Source organism: Prosopis cineraria, unplaced genomic scaffold, assembly GCF_029017545.1.
Source record: "Prosopis cineraria cultivar Desert tree isolate PC_DT_omini unplaced genomic scaffold, ASM2901754v1 PC11, whole genome shotgun sequence".
Lineage (NCBI taxonomy): Eukaryota > Viridiplantae > Streptophyta > Magnoliopsida > Fabales > Fabaceae > Prosopis > Prosopis cineraria.
Genome location: NW_026555342.1, coordinates 2,717,237 through 2,737,258, shown reverse-complemented (window position 1 = coordinate 2,737,258; position 20,022 = coordinate 2,717,237). Strand labels below are relative to the sequence as shown.

The 20,022-nt window shown below is 30.3% G+C and overlaps 2 protein-coding genes and 1 long non-coding RNA gene across 3 annotated transcripts; 2 read left to right on the top strand and 1 right to left on the bottom strand.

Moving 5' to 3' along the window:
* Positions 1-92: 92 nt before the first annotated feature.
* On the top strand, positions 93-3,810 carry LOC129285240 (uncharacterized). The gene is made up of 4 exons (XM_054920831.1): positions 93-512; positions 2,597-2,907; positions 3,009-3,086; positions 3,205-3,810. Exons 1-4 carry the CDS (start codon positions 115-117, stop codon positions 3,741-3,743), a joined length of 1,326 nt encoding a protein of 441 aa, XP_054776806.1. The 5' UTR covers positions 93-114; the 3' UTR covers positions 3,744-3,810.
* A 2,696-nt stretch (positions 3,811-6,506) lies between these two features.
* LOC129286747 (uncharacterized) lies at positions 6,507-10,919 on the top strand. Its single transcript, XM_054922757.1, has 6 exons — positions 6,507-6,853; positions 6,977-7,188; positions 7,860-8,177; positions 8,309-8,383; positions 8,516-8,590; positions 10,205-10,919. Exons 1-6 carry the CDS (start codon positions 6,625-6,627, stop codon positions 10,757-10,759), a joined length of 1,464 nt encoding a protein of 487 aa, XP_054778732.1. The 5' UTR covers positions 6,507-6,624; the 3' UTR covers positions 10,760-10,919.
* A 2,380-nt stretch (positions 10,920-13,299) lies between these two features.
* On the bottom strand, positions 13,300-13,804 carry LOC129285407 (uncharacterized). The gene is made up of 2 exons (XR_008587187.1): positions 13,700-13,804; positions 13,300-13,600 (listed from the first exon to the last, which is right to left on the bottom strand). It is a non-coding gene; the product is annotated as an uncharacterized LOC129285407 (long non-coding RNA).
* Positions 13,805-20,022: the final 6,218 nt, after the last annotated feature.

Genomic DNA, 20,022 nt, shown 5'->3' with positions numbered 1-20,022 from the left:
TTGATAAATTGAATAATATTCTTTTTTATTCTTGATTTGAGGTATTTCTTGACTTCTTTATCAAAATTTGTTATCTGCATCTCAGGAGCGATGTAGATTATATGATTTACTAAGATGAGCCCTTATTTGAAGGTGGAACCTGGCCTAAAAAATTGGGTTGACGAGGAGAACATACATGTCTCTTTATTTTCGGGGCAAAAGGTTCTGCAATCTAGAACTAGCAACAAGGATAATCCTTATGAAAAGGAAGCATTGCCAACTGAACAGACTACTTCCTCTGGAGGAGATGAGGATGTGGAAGTTAATATAACTGGGGGTGCAAAGTCTAGTGAGGCTTTGATAATGAGAGATTCTTATGATGATGTCACTGAGTCTTTCAGTTCTTTTAGTGATTCCGGATCTAGCACAGAGAATACTTTACTATTCAGTGATGATGAAGTGGTATCACATATTTATGCCAACAATCCATTCTCATCCATGTTTTATCAATATTGTGAGCCATCTCTAAAGAGGTTTGTTTTTGTTTTGATTTCTTTTCATGCATGTCTTCTTTGTCTTGCTTGCAAGAACTAAGAAAACAAAACTGGAAGAAAAGAGATAAGATGAACTTCATACCATATAATTTTACATGTACCTATTCCTAATTATCCACATGCATTCAGGGGTTCATTATCTCTGATTATTGATTTATCCCATTAAGAAAAGTGGTATAGTCTAGCTATAATATTTCCATGCCGACAACTTGGCTCTCATACTAAATATGATGAAGAACCCTGCCCCAAAAGCTATTTGTTGAAGTGAGATAAGAACCTATCTAACTACCTTACTGAATATCTCATTCTACCCAATGTGGAACTTGGTATCCCTTACTACAAAGTATTCATCTATTGGCCACTATGGAAAGTTGACATCCTAATGGCTGTACTCTATGACACTTAACTCAGCTTTCCATAAGTCAAAATCTTTCATGGGTAATCCTCTTCGGAATTATTGACAACCTGATTTTGATACCAATTGATGAATACTTGAGTGGAATAAGAAATTCTACCTAAAACGCTAATTGTTGAGATGGAGAACTAAACTATTTAAATACTCATTAAGTATCCCATATTACTCAATGTATAACTTGGTATCCCATACTACTAAGTCTCCATCAATTAGCCCTTCATGGAAAGCTAACTCATACACATATTATATCATATTCAAGAGCTCTCAATTTCATTCAATGGCATTTCATGATGACGATGAACATTAACTCTCAAAATTAATGGTAAAATATACCTTCACCAATCACAAGTGCAAAAGAAAATAATATAATACCAAGTCAAGAAATAAAAACTTGATAAGTAAGGAATTGAAAAGGGACCCAAAAAGGGGGTGTCGATTTTAGAAATTCCAATTCAACAAGCTTTGCTATTACAAGTACTTAAATGGGATGGGGAACCCTACCTTAAAAGTTATTTGTTGAGATAAGAGAACTAACCTCATGATACTTAACTTGGCCTTCTATCGATCAGAACTCTCTATGAGCAGCCCTCCTTAAAACCGTTGATGACTTAGTTTTGATACCAATTGATGGGTACCTAAGTAGGATGGGGAATCCGATCCCAAAAAACTAGCTATAGAAATTATAGAATCAACTTACTTAAATACCCTATTGAGTACCCCATATTATTCAATGTGGGAATTAATATTCTGTATTATCAAGTTTCTATCAATTAGTCCCTATAGAAAGTTGACGTCCCAATGGCTACACTCTATGGCACTTAAATTATTGACTTTCTGCTAGTCAAAACCTTTCATGGGTAGCCAACAACTTGATTCTAATACCAATTAATGGGTATCTAAGTTGGATAGGAAACTCTACTCTTAAAAGTAGTTGTTGAGGTGGAAAACAACTCACTTAAATACCCTATTGAACTTCCCTACTATTCAATGTGGGACTTAGTGTTCTATACTACCAAATCTCCATAATTGGCCCTCTATGAAAAGTTAACATTTGCATTCCATGGCACTTAACTCGGCTTCCTGGTGGTCAAAACCTTTCAAATGTAGCCCTCTTCAAAATCACTGACAACTTGACTCTAATACCAATTGATAAGTATCTAGGTAAGATGGAAAACCCTACTTCAAAAACTAGCTATTGAAGTGCATAATAAACCCACTTAGATACCTATCAAAAACAGTGACAATGTTGGTGAAAGCTTATATTTTCCGATCAGGTTGTAAAAACGTTCCTTGGGTTTTGGTGCTGTAATATCAAATTTTATGTTTTGAAATCTTAATAGTTAATGATGCATTACTTACTATTCATTTGAAAGCTTATATTTTCCGATCAGGTTGTAAAAACGTTCCTTGGGTTTTGGTGCTGTAATATCAAATTTTATGTTTTGAAATCTTAATTATTAATGATGCATTACTTAACATTCATTTTATGTAAGATGGCCTTTTTGTAAGTACAAATTTTAAATTTATTTGTTGACATAATTAAGCTACTGATTTGGGTCATATTTTTCTTCAAATGACATTCTTTTGGTTGATATGAGTTTCATAAGATTACCAATTGCTTACATGGTTTGTTCTATTAAATGTTCAGGAGGAAGAAGTTGACAAGTCATTGGAAGAGTTTCATACGTCCTTTGAGGTGGCGTTGTAAGTGGATAGAATTACAACTGAAGAAACTTCGATCTCAAGAACTTAAATATGAAAAAGAAATTGCAGCATATGATTATAGAAGGCAGATTATGTCAGCAAATTTCGCATCAGATGGAATTGATACCAAGTTAGCACCTCTAACTGGGGGAATTTGTGGGAAAAAAGTAATGAAGAGGAAGAAACGGAAGAGAGTTGAGGAGACATGTAATTTAGCCTCTTATACATCTGACCATCGTGTGCTCTCATATTATGGTATGAAGTTTCTGGGTTGGTTTCTGTTTTCAGTTTTTATTATTGCATATTTTATTTACAGTCATAATCAAATATCCCTATTTTCTTCTCTAATTTTACAGAAGAAAAGTACTCTGCTAGTCATGCTCCTTTGAAAAAAGCCAATAGTTGTTTGAATAATGTCAAAGGAGTTGTTGAAGGTGAGTACCAAATTTACAATATTTGACACGCTTATATTTAAGTTGTGGATGAAAAAGTTCAAATAATTCTTTTGCAATATCATTGCTCACACCTTTCTTTGTGTTTCATTGATAACAGCACGGAATCCTGAGAGTAATGAAGAGATCAAGTGTAATGATGACATATTCTCTCATCTTGAGAATGATTTATTGTCTTCTATTGACCATAATGATACTGATAAGTTCTTGGTGAGCTTCTTTGAAAAGATTGAAGCGGCACAATCTGAAGTTCTCAATTTGAAAACTCGTATTGATAAGATTGTTAGTGAAAATCAAGAGAAGTCCAATCATGTAAATAATTTGAACATGCTAAGGCCATCTGATGACTTGAATCTGTACAATCCAAATTCTTCTTCTCCTGACAGAATCAAAAACACATTTTCAGCTAGAAATCAGTTCATGGAAAAAACCAAAGAATCAGTTAAAGTGCGGAAATCAGTTTCCCCTCCGGACTTTGTTGCCAAGAATAATTCTGTGCCTAATTTGCTGTCTAACAATTTGAAATTTTGGTCTGCTTCAAAATCCAATGTCTCTGGGAAGAAAAGGGGGATGAGGAAGAAATCTGGCTCAAATTGGTGGACTGGATCTAGTCTGGTTAAGCCAAATTTGAAAAGATAGTTATCAATCAAGATTGCCAGAGAACAGGAAATTTCATTTAGATGTTGACAACTGCTTCTGCCAAACGTGTAAATTCTGGTTGTGTCAATTTACATATCCTTTATCTTCCATCAAGAATAGTTCAACTTTGCTTGGTGTCAAAATGCAAATCACCTGATTTTCTTCAAAGGAAGCTTTCATTCCACTTTGTTAGGTGATGATTTATATTCATAGGGATACTATTTCTTGATCATATATATTTCCCAAGGCCTCCCTTTTTTAAGAAAAAACATAATCATTAATCCCTATAATTTTATTGGATTTTGTTTTTAGTCTGTAGTTTTTTTAGTGTTTTCTGTTCCTATAGTTTTGATAAAATTAAATGAAATCTATTATACAGTTTCAATGTTTTCACACTGGAAAAAAATATAAATACTAAAAGTAAAATCTAATAAAACTATTGGGATTAATGATTGTATTTTTTTTTTTAAGGTTAGAGATTATAATAATTTGACTCTTCAAATCACGTTTACCAGCAAGTGACATTGAACATGTACCTGCGACAGGAGCATAAGAGTTGTGTAAACAATAAATGTTATTCATTCTGACTTGGGCCGATATCATACTCGTCATGCATCTTCCCTCCCTCTGTTATTTGAGCTCATTTTTAGCTTCACATTGATGATTTTTAGATCAATTCGAAGGGAACGCGCTTTATCAAAATATCTTATAGCACCATTATGTATTCTCTACACATTATCTTTGTCGAGTACTGCTCAAGTTCTCTAAGGGACTGAAATGAAAAGTGCTTCTCATGCATGAAAGGATTGTGAAGGAGCCTATTTTTCTTGTGAAGGTTATTATTGTTGTTGTTGTTGTTGTTGTGCCAAGGATTTATGAAAGTTGATTTTATGCTCTGAGATATTATGTGATGTCTTAAACACTTTGATATTACATGTAATTTGGATAGCAAAGTAGGCACTTAAATTTATATATTTGTTAAATTTAGTTTCAATCAAACCAAAAAAACTAAATTTTAAAATTTAAAATAAGTTAAAAATATTCATAATGAGAAATAGTTGCAGGATGAATAATATAAAATAATTCCATGACACTGAGCGTGGAATAAAAGAAACTCCACTAAAAATATAAGTAATAAAATATATAATTTTATATTATGTATTATGATAAAAATTTGAAATTTAAAATAAAAGAGAAAATGATAGGTTATCAATGAGAGGTTGGCACACTGAATGTGGACTACAACCCTCAAGAAAGAGAACTTAGGTTTGATTCTTTAGAATGACCCTATTTAAAGATGGCAAGTTCTATGACAAATAAGGGTGAACCTAGGTTTATCCGAAGGGGCATTGTGGCCTCTCGAACTTGTCCACCCCCTTAATATATATTAAGAGTATAGCCAATTGATAGTAAATGAGGAATTTTTGGGCTCCCAATCCCAATTTTTTTTTTAAAAAAAATCTTTCAAAACACACTCACACACATATTAATATTCATACACTAGTGCTCTATGCACCTATATATGCATGTATTTATCTAGTTTTATTTATATGACATAGAGAAAATTAATTTTAATCCTATTTACATGTCATTTTATTATTTTTTATATTCACATTTACTTTTTTTGGCCTTCTTAAATACTAGAACAAATTATTACAAATAATTCCTTTGACTTTGTTAGGGGTAAAAGAGGTAAAAATTTATTCAATTTTAATACAAAATAAATAAAGTTTAAGGTTTTCTTTTTTTTTTTCCTAATATAATATACTGAAAATGACTTATGAATATAATTGAAAGGGACCAACAAGAGTGGGGTCTAATAGAAGAGGTTAGTTCTTCACAATGTGATGAATCAAAATTTAAATCCTATTAAAAGATGTGCTTACATTTAGTGCTCGAGTGTCTCAAATAGGCTTGCTTTAAAAAGAAAATACCTATGAATAATAGAAAAAACAATTGGATAGAGGATATATGATTGCTTTAATTATTTTTTATTTAAAAATATGATATAATTATAAGGTATTATTATCTAATAAAATCAATTATTCCAAATATTAATATATATATATATATATATTATATAAATTAATTTTTTTAACAAATTTGGCCCTCCTCTATATGTACCTTGATTTTGCCCGTGAGGGAGATGCCCTCTCTACTACATTGTTAGCTGCCACAAAGAGCTAAAGCCATGGGGACACTTCGAGGGGCCCCTCAATTGCAAAATGACTAATTAGGATGGGTATCAAGAAAAAAATAGAGAGAGAAAATAATAAGTTTTAAAATATTAAATTAACGGTATATAAGTCTTGATGTATTATTTGTAATTAAAATTCTTAAATTTATAATTATTTAAAAATATTTTTTAACTTATTTTTTAAAAATTTCATCAAGAAAACATAACTTTACATCCATGTATTTTACTCATAATTTACTATTGGTTCATATACTTTTTTTTAGTGTTTTGGTTGCTATATTTTTATTTTTTATTATTTTAGGTTCTTTTAAGATTTTTATACTTTGTTAATGGAGAGATTTAAAGCAATAAAAAATAAAATATAAAGATCAAAAATATAAAAAAATACAAATATTAATAACAAAATATAAGTAAAACATAAGGTTTAAAGTTATATTTTTTCAATTTTATCCAAACATAAGTTCATTAATAATTCTCCCAAGACAAAATACAATATTTTTTATTTTTTTAAAACGGAGTTCAAGTTTAGTATGGACTATTCACTTAGGAAAATGGAGCGTGAAAAAGTTCAGGGTTTTGGGTTTTGCAAGATCCTTTCCTTCTTTGGGTTTCTTCATTTTCCAATTCTTCATTTCGAGTTCTTACGAGACTTGCTTGAAAAACGAAGACAGCGACGAAGAAGCCATGTGGTATTTGTGTGTATTCTATCACAGATTATTGGATTACAGGAAACCCGAAGTAGAATCACTTGCAGAGCTTTTTGGTGCTTTTGGGGACGACCAAAATGGCGACGAGTTTTGCTGCAAAAATAAATCTTTGCAGTGGAGACTTCCTCTACACCACCACGAAGATTCTCCTTTCCATTTTGTCGATCTTCCATCAGAACCCGTTGCTCGAAACATTGCCAACCGAAGTGAGTTTTGGTTTTTCACCTCTGTTCCCATTGCTTTTGATCTGGATTTCATAAGGTTTTGTTTTGTGCTGTGAATCAGTTATGTGGGTTTGGTTTGACTTTCATGTTTGCTGGAAATTATAGGTATACTTGTAAAGGGAATGTATGAGCTGTGGGGTGAAGGAGATAATTATGAGGAATTGAAGGATTCCATCTTGAAATTCCCAGATGACATGAAGTTGCCATACTTAGATTCTAACAGCACTTTCAAGATTACTGTTGATAGCTTTGGGAAGGTCATGAGCCTCCAGGAGCAAAAGGAACTTATTCAGGGACTTTCATATATTCCTTTCAAGGTGGGTCTCCTTTAATTTTATTGTCTTTGCATTAAAATTTTGGTGCAATCTTTTGATTCAGTGTATTGGGCTTTTTCTTCCCCTTAAAACAGTACATTTTCTTCATAGTCCTATATGGACAGCTTTGGTTGAGTTTCTTTTAGATAGAAAAACTGAAATTTGGGGAGACTCACTTTTTTAAGAGTCTGGATTTTGAGTAGCATGTTGCGTGAGAGGACTTTTTGTAGTAACATGGCATCCAGCTGCTGGCTCCTTCATTAGTGATTTAATATATTATTGTTAACATTTTAAAACGCTACTTGAGTCATTGATGTGCATTGCCATTTTGTAAAAGATGATATTATCTATTCTTGTTTTTGAAAACTACACTATAGCTTCTGTGAGAAGATTCAATTCTTTCGTTATTTAATCTCGAGCAGCTTTTTTACCATTATTTCCCTGAACTTTTCAAACTATTTTATCTGTTTGTATTTGAGCCTTCCCTATTTCGCTTAGCCTCATGTTGGTTTCCATTTTGAGCTTGCATGAAGGCTTCCTAAAGATTTATTTACTTTTTAGCTTATGAAGTCAAGCAATTTAATATGCATATAGTCTCTCATTATTCATTACTCTTCCTTTATCAAACTAAATTCTTTACAAAATTGTATCCTTTCTCTGTCATTTATTTGCAGGGACAAGTTAAGTTAAAAAATCCTGATCACAACTTCTGGCTTATGGAAACTGATGATTATGGATCCAATAATGGCCTCCCTCCAATTGTCCAAAAGCGAATCTTCTTTGGTCGTGAAATTGGTGGTGCTGATAGGAAGCTTATACCTACATATCAGTTGAAAAGCCGCAATTATCTTGGGCCAACAGCCATGGATGCTGAAATGGCCTTTCTAATGGCCAACCAAGCACTTGCTACACCAGGAAAACTGATATATGACCCTTTTGTTGGAACTGGAAGCATTCTTGTTGCTGCAGCCCATTTTGGAGCAATAACCATGGTGTGCTTCTCTTTCTTCTTCTTTGGGTGACTTCTTTTGTTGTTATTTACACTGCTTTGCTCTTTGAAGACTGAAAATGTATGCATGCGTGCAGCAGAATACCTTTAACATGAATGATATAAACTTTTTAGGGTGCAGACATTGACATTAGGGTAGTACGTGATGGGCGTGGACCTGACTGTAATGTTTGGAGTAATTTTAAGCAGGTAAATGTGCTAAATGCTATTACTATTATGATTTGGTATGTGTGGAACATTATGTTCATTTGATCAGTTTAATTCAGCAGCAACATACATATCTGAATATGCATCTTATAAACTTAAATGTGCATCTTGCAGTACGGATTGCCCATGCCAATAGCTCTATTAAGGGCTGACAATAACCTTCCTCCCTGGCGTCCAGGGCTAAAAGAGGTAACTTTCTGAAATAATTTCTTCTTATCTTAACTGTGATTAATTTTTTGTCCAGTCTGTATTGCTTTCTAATTTGGCTCTTATCTATATCATCTCTCAATTCTATCATAAAGATAATTGATATCATGTGATTGTTTGTGCCTTTTATCTCAAGTAAATTATCAATCTTGATATAACATTTGTAGTGGTTGATTTTTTTCTTCTATTGTAGTAGTCCTCTGATATTCTTTAATTTTTCTATCATTACATTATGTGAGGGTTTGATTGGTTTCACTGTAAATTTTGTTTATAACCCCTTTGAGCAGTAGACTTGATGCTAGATGTGTTTCCTGCAAGGACTGGGCCTATATTTTCTAGACTTGGGTCTTTGTGATCTTACTTGTAAGCTTTGGCTTTTCTGTCAAGTGTTTAAATTAAGATTTGAAAGTAAATAAATTAAAACGCTTTTTTCACTCGATAATTTGAAATATGTCCCGAAAAAAAGATTTGACAAACTACCTTAGAACCCTCCCCTTTCATTTGTATAATAATTGTATTGGTTGTTTTATGTATATGACCACATCTTGACTACATGGACTTGCTGATTTTCCTCGAATAAATAACTGCAAATCTAAAATCTTGCTATTGGAAAATAAATGTGTCTTATTTCATCACGTCGCAAACTTGCTAAAGACCCTATGGCCTCTGGCATTTGTACGCGTAACATTTTTTCCATTGGGAAGTTTAGTCCAGAGGCTGAAGCATATTGAGGTTATCTGGAAGAATGACATACCAAGAGATGGGGGGATGTTTAAGAAAACATTGCAACTTTGAATATATGTTTTCTTTCAAAAGGGGGAAGGATTAGTCTGATCAGGTGCAGATCCTGACTCATAAAGTTTGTCGTGACGTCACTGCATTCAATTCAAACTCTATGCTGTGTTGGAAATGTTGTATTGAAGAAGATGTATTGGTTAGAATTACTATTGCCCGGCAAAAAAGGTTAGATTCTAATGGGATTAGAATAGTGCCTAACAAGTTCCTCTATTGAATTAATGACTTAATAATTCCAGACTGGGTTGATAGAGAGGAAAACATATTATAGATGGCTAGGAGCAATATCGGAACATGAAGCATTTGTGAATTAAGCATAAGCGTAAAGTTGGCTAACAAAATACGGACAAGCACTGGATCCAGGAAGGAACGGGGATCATTAATCCTAACTTTGTTGACAATATCCGGCTTCAATGAAAAGTTACATGCTTTTGATAGGTCGCTTTTTGAAATATATCAGAGTGAAAAAGAAAAAAAAAAAATTTCCCACCAACTTTCAATCTCAGTTGCCCCAGTCTGGGAACTGAGATTTGTTGCAGGAAATGGCCAAGTCTGAGAATTCAGATTGGAAGCAGTTTAGTGGGGGTAAAAGAGAATGCATGAGTACATGACATATTTATCCAGTGTGTTGTGGAGCTTAATTTGTAAAACATGGTTTAAAGACTCTGCAAACTTGTGCCATTGTTTTTTTTTTTTTTTGAAAATTATCATTTGCCTAATTCATCTTCGTAACTTCTTCTTTGTTGTTTTAGACATACTGTTTTGTCAATTCATACATAACTTTAATGTCTATTATAATAGGTATTTGATGCCATAATATGTGACCCTCCTTATGGAGTTCGAGCAGGGGGTCGCAAATCCGGTGGCCGGAAACTGCTCAAGGGGGCAGTGGAACCTTATGTTGTTCCTGATGACAAGAGGACAGACCACATACCGTCTACAGCACCCTATAGTTTAGCTGAGTGCGTGCACGATTTGCTTGACCTTGCCGCCCGGATGCTTGTTCCTGGGGGCAGGCTTGTGTTCTTCTATCCTGTATTAAGAGAGGATGATTCTGCAGAAACCCATTTTCCTGAGCATCCATGTTTCAGACTGATTTCTTCTTCCGAGCAGATTCTTAGCTCACGATACAGCAGAGTTCTGTTGACCATGGTGAAGACAGGCTCCTACACAGAGGAAATTGCTGAGGCAGCCAGGATCAAACATGTTGAGTTTAGGGAAAACCATCTAAAGTGGTTAGAAGACGGTAACCTTCACTCTGCAGTTTTCAGTCCAGCTGATGCTCAGTTTACAGCCACGGGTGATTCCAAATGCAGTAAAGATCCAAAACCTAAATACAGAGGAAAATATGTTTAGCTTTGATACTGTAGTGTTCAGTGTCCAAGAAGCAGGGCAGATTGAAGCCAGTATGCCCACATTCTCAGTTTTGTTTCTTTTATTATGACATTCTGCCTCACTTCATAGCTACTCCCTTGGCACCATAATATAAGACATCTTTTAAAAGTCTTACTTGATCTAAAATATAGTACATTGGATAACTTTTATATTTATTTTTCCAACTATACTCATACTTTATTTATTATTCTTTTTGAAAAAAATCATGTATTGAAAATTTAAATTACTATTATCAATGCTCTTATATAAGATATTTAATGAGGATATAAATAAAAAGATATGGACATTTTTATAAATTTAAGATTTCAATTATAATTTATATTATGGTTCGAAAGAAGTACCTCTTTGGTGCTTACTCTTGTAATGCTTCATTTTGAAGCCATATTGCAACTATAGCTTCTATTTGATGGGGGAAAGAATTACTTAAAAGGTATACCTTCAGTCATGAATACTTTTTCCAATTCTAAATTTAAGGTTCATTTGATGGCTTTGATTTGGTTGTGAATATAAGGTCTCATTCCCTCTATTAAATTTTTATTTTCTATGATATTTTTATTCATTGAGGCGTTTCTATCCCTACACTTTAAATTTTAATCATTAAATGGTAGGGATATTTTTGAACAAGTGTCGCAAGTTTTTTACATATTTTTTGACCAAACAATTTTTTTACATATTAATTACAACTAATCCATTTACTTCGTCCGATTCAAACTATAAAACACTTGCAATTGTATTTTACATATTGATAAAAGTAGTGATTTCCTTACTTCCATGAAAAATATATATTATCCTTTTTGCCTTTATTTTCTTTACTATGAACAGTGAGAAAAAAGTGTTTATTCAGATTATATTTTTCTTGCTCACATTAATCAATACAAGATTAACTTTGGAGGCCACTGTTTTTTTTTTTAAAACAAAAAACTTGGATGTCATCAAAAGAGGTGAGTTTTTATGTAATTTAGAAGTATCTAAAAGGGATAATTTCAATAAGACCCTTGAATCATATTTATTTAAATTTAGAACTCTTAAAATTTTGAAATTTCACTGTAGTTTGAGAATATTGATTTGATATTAAATTTTTTTAAAAAAATATAAAATTGCTCCTCATTTAAGTCAATATCAAAATTGCTCTGCTTCATTTGTTGGTTAAGTATAATTATGTTTGAAATTAAAAAAATTAAGATTAAATTAGCCTGATAATTAATGAAATAAATTTGTTTTGTAAAAATAAATATTAACTTTGTGAGGGACAATTTGAAAAAAATGTGATAAACACTTCTTGAAATTTTTAATTTTGGTTATAAATAAAAATAAAGGGGGAGGGAGTATGAATCAAGTGAATACGAAGGCTAACCATAATTTATCCTCTTTTAACATTTTCAATTTTCTTACACACATCATGTCATTGCTTATATTTCTCCTTGGTTTTACGTGGCCATTCAAATTTCATTGGTCTTCCTCATACCTTCCAAAATGACACAATTATAACCAATTAGTCTTTAATTTATCCATTATAAGATTTTAAATCTTTATTTAGAAATTCAGGATATTATTGAGACTCTATAGCGCAAAATTGCATAACTAAATGGTTAGTTTTCACCTTGAAATACAACCATTTAATAATAGATATTTAGTTTTATAATTATGTTAAATTACTAATCTTACTTTCAAAATTCTTTTTTTGGTTCTCTGCGTACCCTCAAATCAAGGGTAGCACAGTGTTGTTCCTCCCTCATATATTAAAAATGCAGCAATGCTGCACGTTGGTTAAATATCCTTTAATTTGATAGTTAGTTGATTAAAAAAAATACACAAAATGACTAAAAAAATTACAAAACATAACCAAGAAAATTATTGAAGAGGACCTTATGAAAAAATTAATATTAAAGTATCCTAAATTACAAATAAATTCTAATAGACTAATGTTATTTCTTATACTCATAAAAAGATAAAAATATCACTTTAACTAACCACTTTGATCAACTACTGGGTAATTATTAGATCACCAATGTTAAAAATATCAGAAAGTAATTAAAAATATTATATTTTGTTTTAATAAAATCTTATTAAATATTGAAAATTTTAATATTTACTAATTTAATTATTATTTATAAATATTCCTCCTAAATTTGTAAATACTTGTTATAGTCTTTTTTGTGTTTTAAATGTACATATTAAATAAAAAATTATACATATATTGTACATGACTTGCCATCATGGCATATATTTCAATAAAAAATTGTACATTAACTATCAACATTGAATATGTCTAGGGTTTTGTCATTTTGGATTTTCTCCGGTCTTCAATAAAAGGAAAGTTTGAAGAGTCACCCAAACCTGAATTTATTTTTTCAAGACTTAATAAGACCAAGTTTTAAAGCCCGATTATCAAAAAAATTTAAAATTTTAAATCAAAACCTTTCTAAAACAAGCTTAAATGAACGGCTCTTTAAGCCTAACGTTTAATTTTTAACAATATTGATACCATATAGTTGTATGAGTGAGATATGGGGCAAAAGGTTGAATAGTTGATATAGATAGACCTTTATAGGAAACTATATGCTATATGCATACACATAGATGTGCTTTTATTATCGGATATATATGGAGAGACCCAAAAACACTGGCATGGTGACGAGTGACCTAATTAACAGTAACAATGACAATAATGCATTGCATCCCTAATTTTGCATTCTCCTCCTCTGCAGCTTGCAGCTTGGCATTTTGGGTTGCATTCTTCATTTTTGCAGTTAGGAGATCGATTATCCTTGCAACATTTTATTCCCTCCTCTGCTTCTTGACCTGAAATATAATTTGTATAATAAGTCAACAATATATATGGCTTATAATTTCTTAATAATTAATTTGTAATTACAAAGGAAAAAAAAAAGAAAAACAGACCTGATGATAACATGATCATCAGAAAAAGCACAAGACAGAAGATTTTTGCAGAAGCCATTTTGAAAAATTTACTGGAGAATTGGTGTGTCAATGATGTTGCAAAAGAATTATGGGTGGGTTACTTATTTATACTAGTTTAGCACAACACCATTAATTAATTAGCTTATTAGCTTGTTCTAGAAATGTCACCGATTCATTTTTCAGTTAAGTTCATGGATTTCTTACCAATGTTAACAGTATTTAAAATAGTAATTAGCAAATGATTAGAAATCAAGGCACTATTTTTAGTTATCCTCTTAACTTCTTCCTCTCATTATTTTGTGGGAAAAAAGAAACTAGGAAATACAGGTCCTGTTTTGTCCTCTCCATTTTGGTTGTCGCCAAAATTATAACTTTTCCTATTAATAAAAACAGCTCATATTTATATTTTTCTTTTCCTTTTAACTAAAATCAAGTGTAGTACCTGTTCTTATCAGTTTAAAAACAAGTCCTGTTTTTCATTCCCTCCAATGTGAAAAATATTAAAGAATAAAAAAAACCTAAAGTTGTTTTTGTTTTCTTATATTTAAAAACAAAAAATAGAAATAAATTTTAAAATAATAGATATTTTGAAAACAACTAACTGAACAAGTTTTTGTTTTAAAAATTTAATAACAAAAAATAGTTTTTAAAATTAAAAATCAAATAGGCTCATAACATACACAATACAAAAGCAAGGCAGTTGTTCGGTATATTGAAAACATTTCTTTTTCTAAAATGAAAATATGAAAGGGAATGGAATTAGACTTTAAAATTAAAGTACGTTTGGCGTGTCAAAGAAAAAATCAGTGGTGTTATTATAGGATAATTTTTGTTTGGCATACGTGCATTTTGATTATGGAACTGGAATGCAGGACTTAAGATTGCAAAAGACATTAATACCCCTCTAGTCATCTTCACACTTTTAGAACATATTTTGCCAGTAACATGGAACAATAGTTCATAATGTAAGTTTCCTCAAATCAAACAAATATAATAAAAACAGATCAGCAACATGAATAACCTGAAGTCCTGAATCCAATTATAGCCTATTTTAGGGCATGTTTAAAAGATTAGAATGGAATGGAACCGAATGTTTCACCCAAAAAAAAAAAAAAAAAGAGTGCGACGGAACGGTCACAAGTGGAATGGAAATGGAACTAAGAATATGGGTTAGCTTGAATAATTTATTATATGAATTGGTTTGAATTGCAAAAAAAAAAAAAAGGTTATTACCTAAATAAGAATGAGTTTTGATGATCATGTTACTGGCAATGGTAAATAAACAAATAATGTTGAAAATCAAAACAAGTGAAAAATTTCTTGTGCCTTAAAATTTGGCAAATAAGTCCTATAAAAATAAGTTGAGACTAAAAAATATTTTTAATTATGTTATAATGTGAATTTAAAGTTGTATGGAATAATAACATGTATTATATAGGTATATATATTTTTTTATTTTTTTGAAAAAGGAATATAAGTTAAATAGGTTGTTTAATTAGCTTATTTTTTTAGTTTCTCAATGTATCTCTACAATTAGCAATCATAAGACTAATTTTTTGAGGAGTCCCACTACCATTTAAGGAGTTGTCATCTTTCAAGAGATGCTCTCCATACACACAATCATGGGTCAAATTCTTGAATAATGCTTAAGGGGTTTAGGTTCTATTATCTATGTCACACTCGGTTGGTTAGTTAGTCCTTTTAATTGATACTATTAAAAAAGTACAAATTAGCAAGAAATTATTTATTCCTCTCTAAAATGTTAAAGTTGCAAGGGATGTTAATTTTATAACTTGACTTAAATTAGAGAGGAAAAATAATGAAGAATTATCAATCTTTATAAAATAAGCTAATTAGTAAGAAAAATAACGAAACATTTTTATACATATTTAAAATGAGAAAATTAGTGAGGGATTTAGTAAAAGATTCTATTTCTAACTAATTACTATAAAAAATTTTTGAAGACTTTTAATTATATACATAATTATTTTCATTTCAAAAATAAAAAATATAGTTAAAAATTAACTAAAATATTCATTAAAAATCATTTAATATTTGATTCATTTTAAGTTCATTTTCCTAACAAAAATAATATTTTATTAAAAATATAATATAAAGAATCATATAAATGTAAATATAAATTATTTTATCATACAAACAATTGAAAATAAAATATAATATACATGTGAATTTTTCAAAATATATTATTTGATAAATGCATATAGTTAAGTAACATATATTTAATTTTTTATATAATAACCATATGTATATTTCAGTTCAACTAAGGCTTGGAAAGTACAGAAGTTAAATATATACATGTTTAGTAAGGGAATGTATTCCATTGTTAAAATTAGTAAACTTATTTTTGGCTATAAAATTAACAAGAGATGAAATCACTCACTAATTCCCATCTAATAAGGGTCCCTCTTCGGTGCTCGATGAGTTGCTCATCAATCAAAACAAAATTGGGTCCAGACTTTTATAAATTTAAATTTAAATTTATTAAAATAAAAATTTATAATTTTTTTTATAAATATGCTCATCATCAATTTGGATAGTATTGATCTAATTTGGGTGATGTAATTTAATATCATAATTTTTTAAAATTAATTATTTATATCTACTCTAAATAGTCCATATTCAATATTAAATTTTTATCTGTAAGGTCCAGATTTAAGTTTTTTATTTTTTATTTTAATAAATATAATATTAAAAAATAAAATATATAATATTTTAACTATAACTTTTTTAAAAATATTTTTTTAAAATTATAAATTAAAAATTTTAAATATGAACTATATAGAATAAATTTGAATAGTCAATATGTAAAAAAACATAAAAATTATATTATTAAATTGGACCTCCCAGATTAAATATAGACTAGATCAGTCATAAAAAATTTATTAAAAATTTTTAATAATTTTTATAAATTTTTATTTTAAAAATATAAAATAAAAATATTAAATTAATTCCTTAAATCTGGACCATCCATATTAAAAATTTAGATGGTCCAGATTGCACAATCCTGATGAGCACCCAAGAACGATCCTTCTTTTTTGGTTACGGTTTAAGTCTCAAATTAGACAACATGAAATATTTAATTTGTGTCATGTTAATGAAGATTGAATGTAATTCAAAAGCCAAAAAAGTGTAGGATAATAAGGCAAAGAAGGGAAGAAAAGAACCCTGATGATAATATGATTATGATAAAGAACACAAGATGAAAAGTTTTTGCAGAAGCCATTCTGAAAATTAAAATTACTCAAGATTGGTATATTAATAATGGAAGAATATTGTAAATAAATAATATACCGAAATAATAGAGTCATGTCAGAGTCTTACTGAATCTGAACGTAATAAAATCTACTTAATTATCCACACGAATCAAATTACTAGAGTCCTATCTAAGGTATACTGAAGAAAGAAAGAGAGGAAGAAGAAGAAAGGTGTTTGCTTTGAGGTGAATTCTTTCAGCCACCCACTTCTATTTATAAGGCTGCTGCCAAAAAGAAAAACCCATTCATGATAATTTGCCATGTAATAGAGAGACTAATTTGATTAGAATAATTACAATAAATATGGGGAATGACTTCCTTTTTGGAACCAATCAGGAATTAGTTCCTAATTTCTGGTCAACCATAATCCATTCGGAATATGTTAGATCTTCACTGATTGCTCCAACATAATGACCAAATTCCCATCAAAGATGTCTTAGTAAATTCCAGCAAATGATGTCGAAAAAGAATTATGGGCGGGCTATTTATACTGTGCTTGGAATTTCTAATTGTTCAGTTTTGCTCAACAACAACATTTCTTAGCAAATTAACTTGTTTTAGAATGCAATTGATCCATCAGTTAGATTTTAGTTAATTTCAAGGATTTATTGTCAACATTAAAAGGATTTAAAATAGGATTTAGCAACTGATTTATAATCAAAATAATTATTTTTCGTAGCCAGTTTTATTGGATTCAAAAGTTCTGGATGGGGCCAAATTGGTATTTGTTAGATCTTGGGCACATTCATGTTATCCATTTGGATCTGACTTATGAGCCAAGTGGTGATACTCTACCGAGCACTTTGACCCAAGATATTGATACTTTAACTTGGTGCAACTCTATGTGTTTGCTAGATGATTTTCTTTTATCTTTTTTCCTTATAACTATTGTAGTCATTTAATTTTCCTTTTTCTTTTATTTTAGTGTATATATCTGTCAACTTGACTTTATTTAAAAAAAATAACTACTTTTAGTTTTTCTATCTAATTTCTTTCTCTCATATTTGCAACAAAGGCCCTGACTTGAAACTGCCACCATCTCTAATTATAAGAACCAATTTTCAAGGTTACTGTAATTAGAATTATTAAAAGACATTTTCACATATGTTCTAATGAATGTAATTATAAGAATCAATTTTTTTATTTCGACCAAAAAAAAGAATATAGTTAAACTCTCAAGACCGACTTCTTTTAAAAAAGAATTGAAAGTTTTTAAAGTTGTAACTATTATGACATATAATTGAGGGTAAACTTGGAAACAAAATAAATCTAGACCTCAACAAAAAATCTCATGTTTTCTTGATATCTCGAAATAAGAAAATTAGGCTTCCATACAGAGAGTGTATGTTGTACAGATTTTTTATGAGAGGAAAACATGTTTGGTGTGTAAAAAAATTATAAAATCCCAAGATAATTTTTATTCTCTCTGGTCCTTAATATAGGTTACTTTTAATTATCTCACTGAAACCAATAAAATCATTAGAATTGTCTAAAAATTAAATAACTTTTTTCAAAAATATTATATCCCTACTTAAAAGTATGATTAACAACAGACATTTTCTCAGTATGGTCGTAAACGAGAGCGATTTTTTAAAATACTAATTAAGGCTCGACCTTTTATTCAGCAACTAATACATAGGATTACTGATTTGTTTTAAAAAAGGACTCATATAGGACAGGCAATATTTATCGTTGGCATGTGTGTTTTAATGATGAAATGCACTGCCTTCTTTTAAAATAATTGTCTTTTTTACACATGTTAATTGCATTTCTTAATTTGTGTAATATTTTGAAACTGTTGAAGCAATACTTAAGAATGCAAAAGGTATTAATGCCCCTCTGATCATCTTCTTGACTCTAATCAACCAGATTTGGAGCAACACCAAGTTTTCCCAAATCAAACAAATCGTGAACCAAAATTCAAAAATAATAAAACAAGTCAGCAACATGGGGAAGGTCCTTCTAAAATACTCTTGACGTAGGACATTAAATTGAACCCAACAAAAATTGTATCAATAAAATTACAGGATAAATTAGAGAGACATGAAACCCCAAAAAAAAAAAAAAAAACTACAAGGACTTACACTAAAATATATTAAAACGACCAATAGTTGTGTTTGACTATTTTCCCTTTTAAAAATTCCAACACTTCCACTTTATATCAATAAGCTTTTTCCGAAAAATCAATATATTAATATTGCAATTTATCAATACACACACACATATAACAAGAATATATTGAAATTTAGTTGAAAAAATGTTGAACCAATATATTAATATTATAGTTCTTGTAATGAAGGTCTTATACGCCGGCCGGGTATTATTTTCTCTTCTAAGTTTCCAATTTTATTCTTTAGCAACTTCAGAGTGAGATAGTTCAATGTATTATTATTTCTTATTTTTAGGATAATTTTTTACTTTTTCTTTAAAAAAATATTGAAATTCTAGTCACCCCTTCCATTCCATTCCATCCCACAAGCAAAACAAAACACACCCAAACGTAAATTTAGCTGCCAATGTCATACACTGGATAGTTGTAAGGGCAAAAAATAGACCCTGATGCATATATGTTATGTCACAGTACACATAAATAATCAACAAAGTAAAAGTTGAAATATCCATATATATATATATATATATATTTTCATTTACTCACGCACATATAGATGTGTTTATGTATATCTATATATATATCTAACAGTAACAATGACAATAATGCAATCCATTTCTAATTTTACATTCTCCTCCTCTGCAGCTAGCTTGGCATCTTGTGTTGCATTCTGCATTTCTGCAATTAGGAGTGTGATAATCCGTGCAGCAGTTTATTCCCTCAGCCACATCCATATTGTGACCTGAAAATACAAAATATATAATAAGTCACTATCATTTACAAATCAGAGCAAAGAATTAATTTATTTATTTGAATATGGAAAGGAGGGGTTTCTTCTTAAGTATTCTTATTTCATTCATTTCCTCTCTAACATAGCATTTTGAGTCATGCCAATACTATAAATAATATGGTCTAAG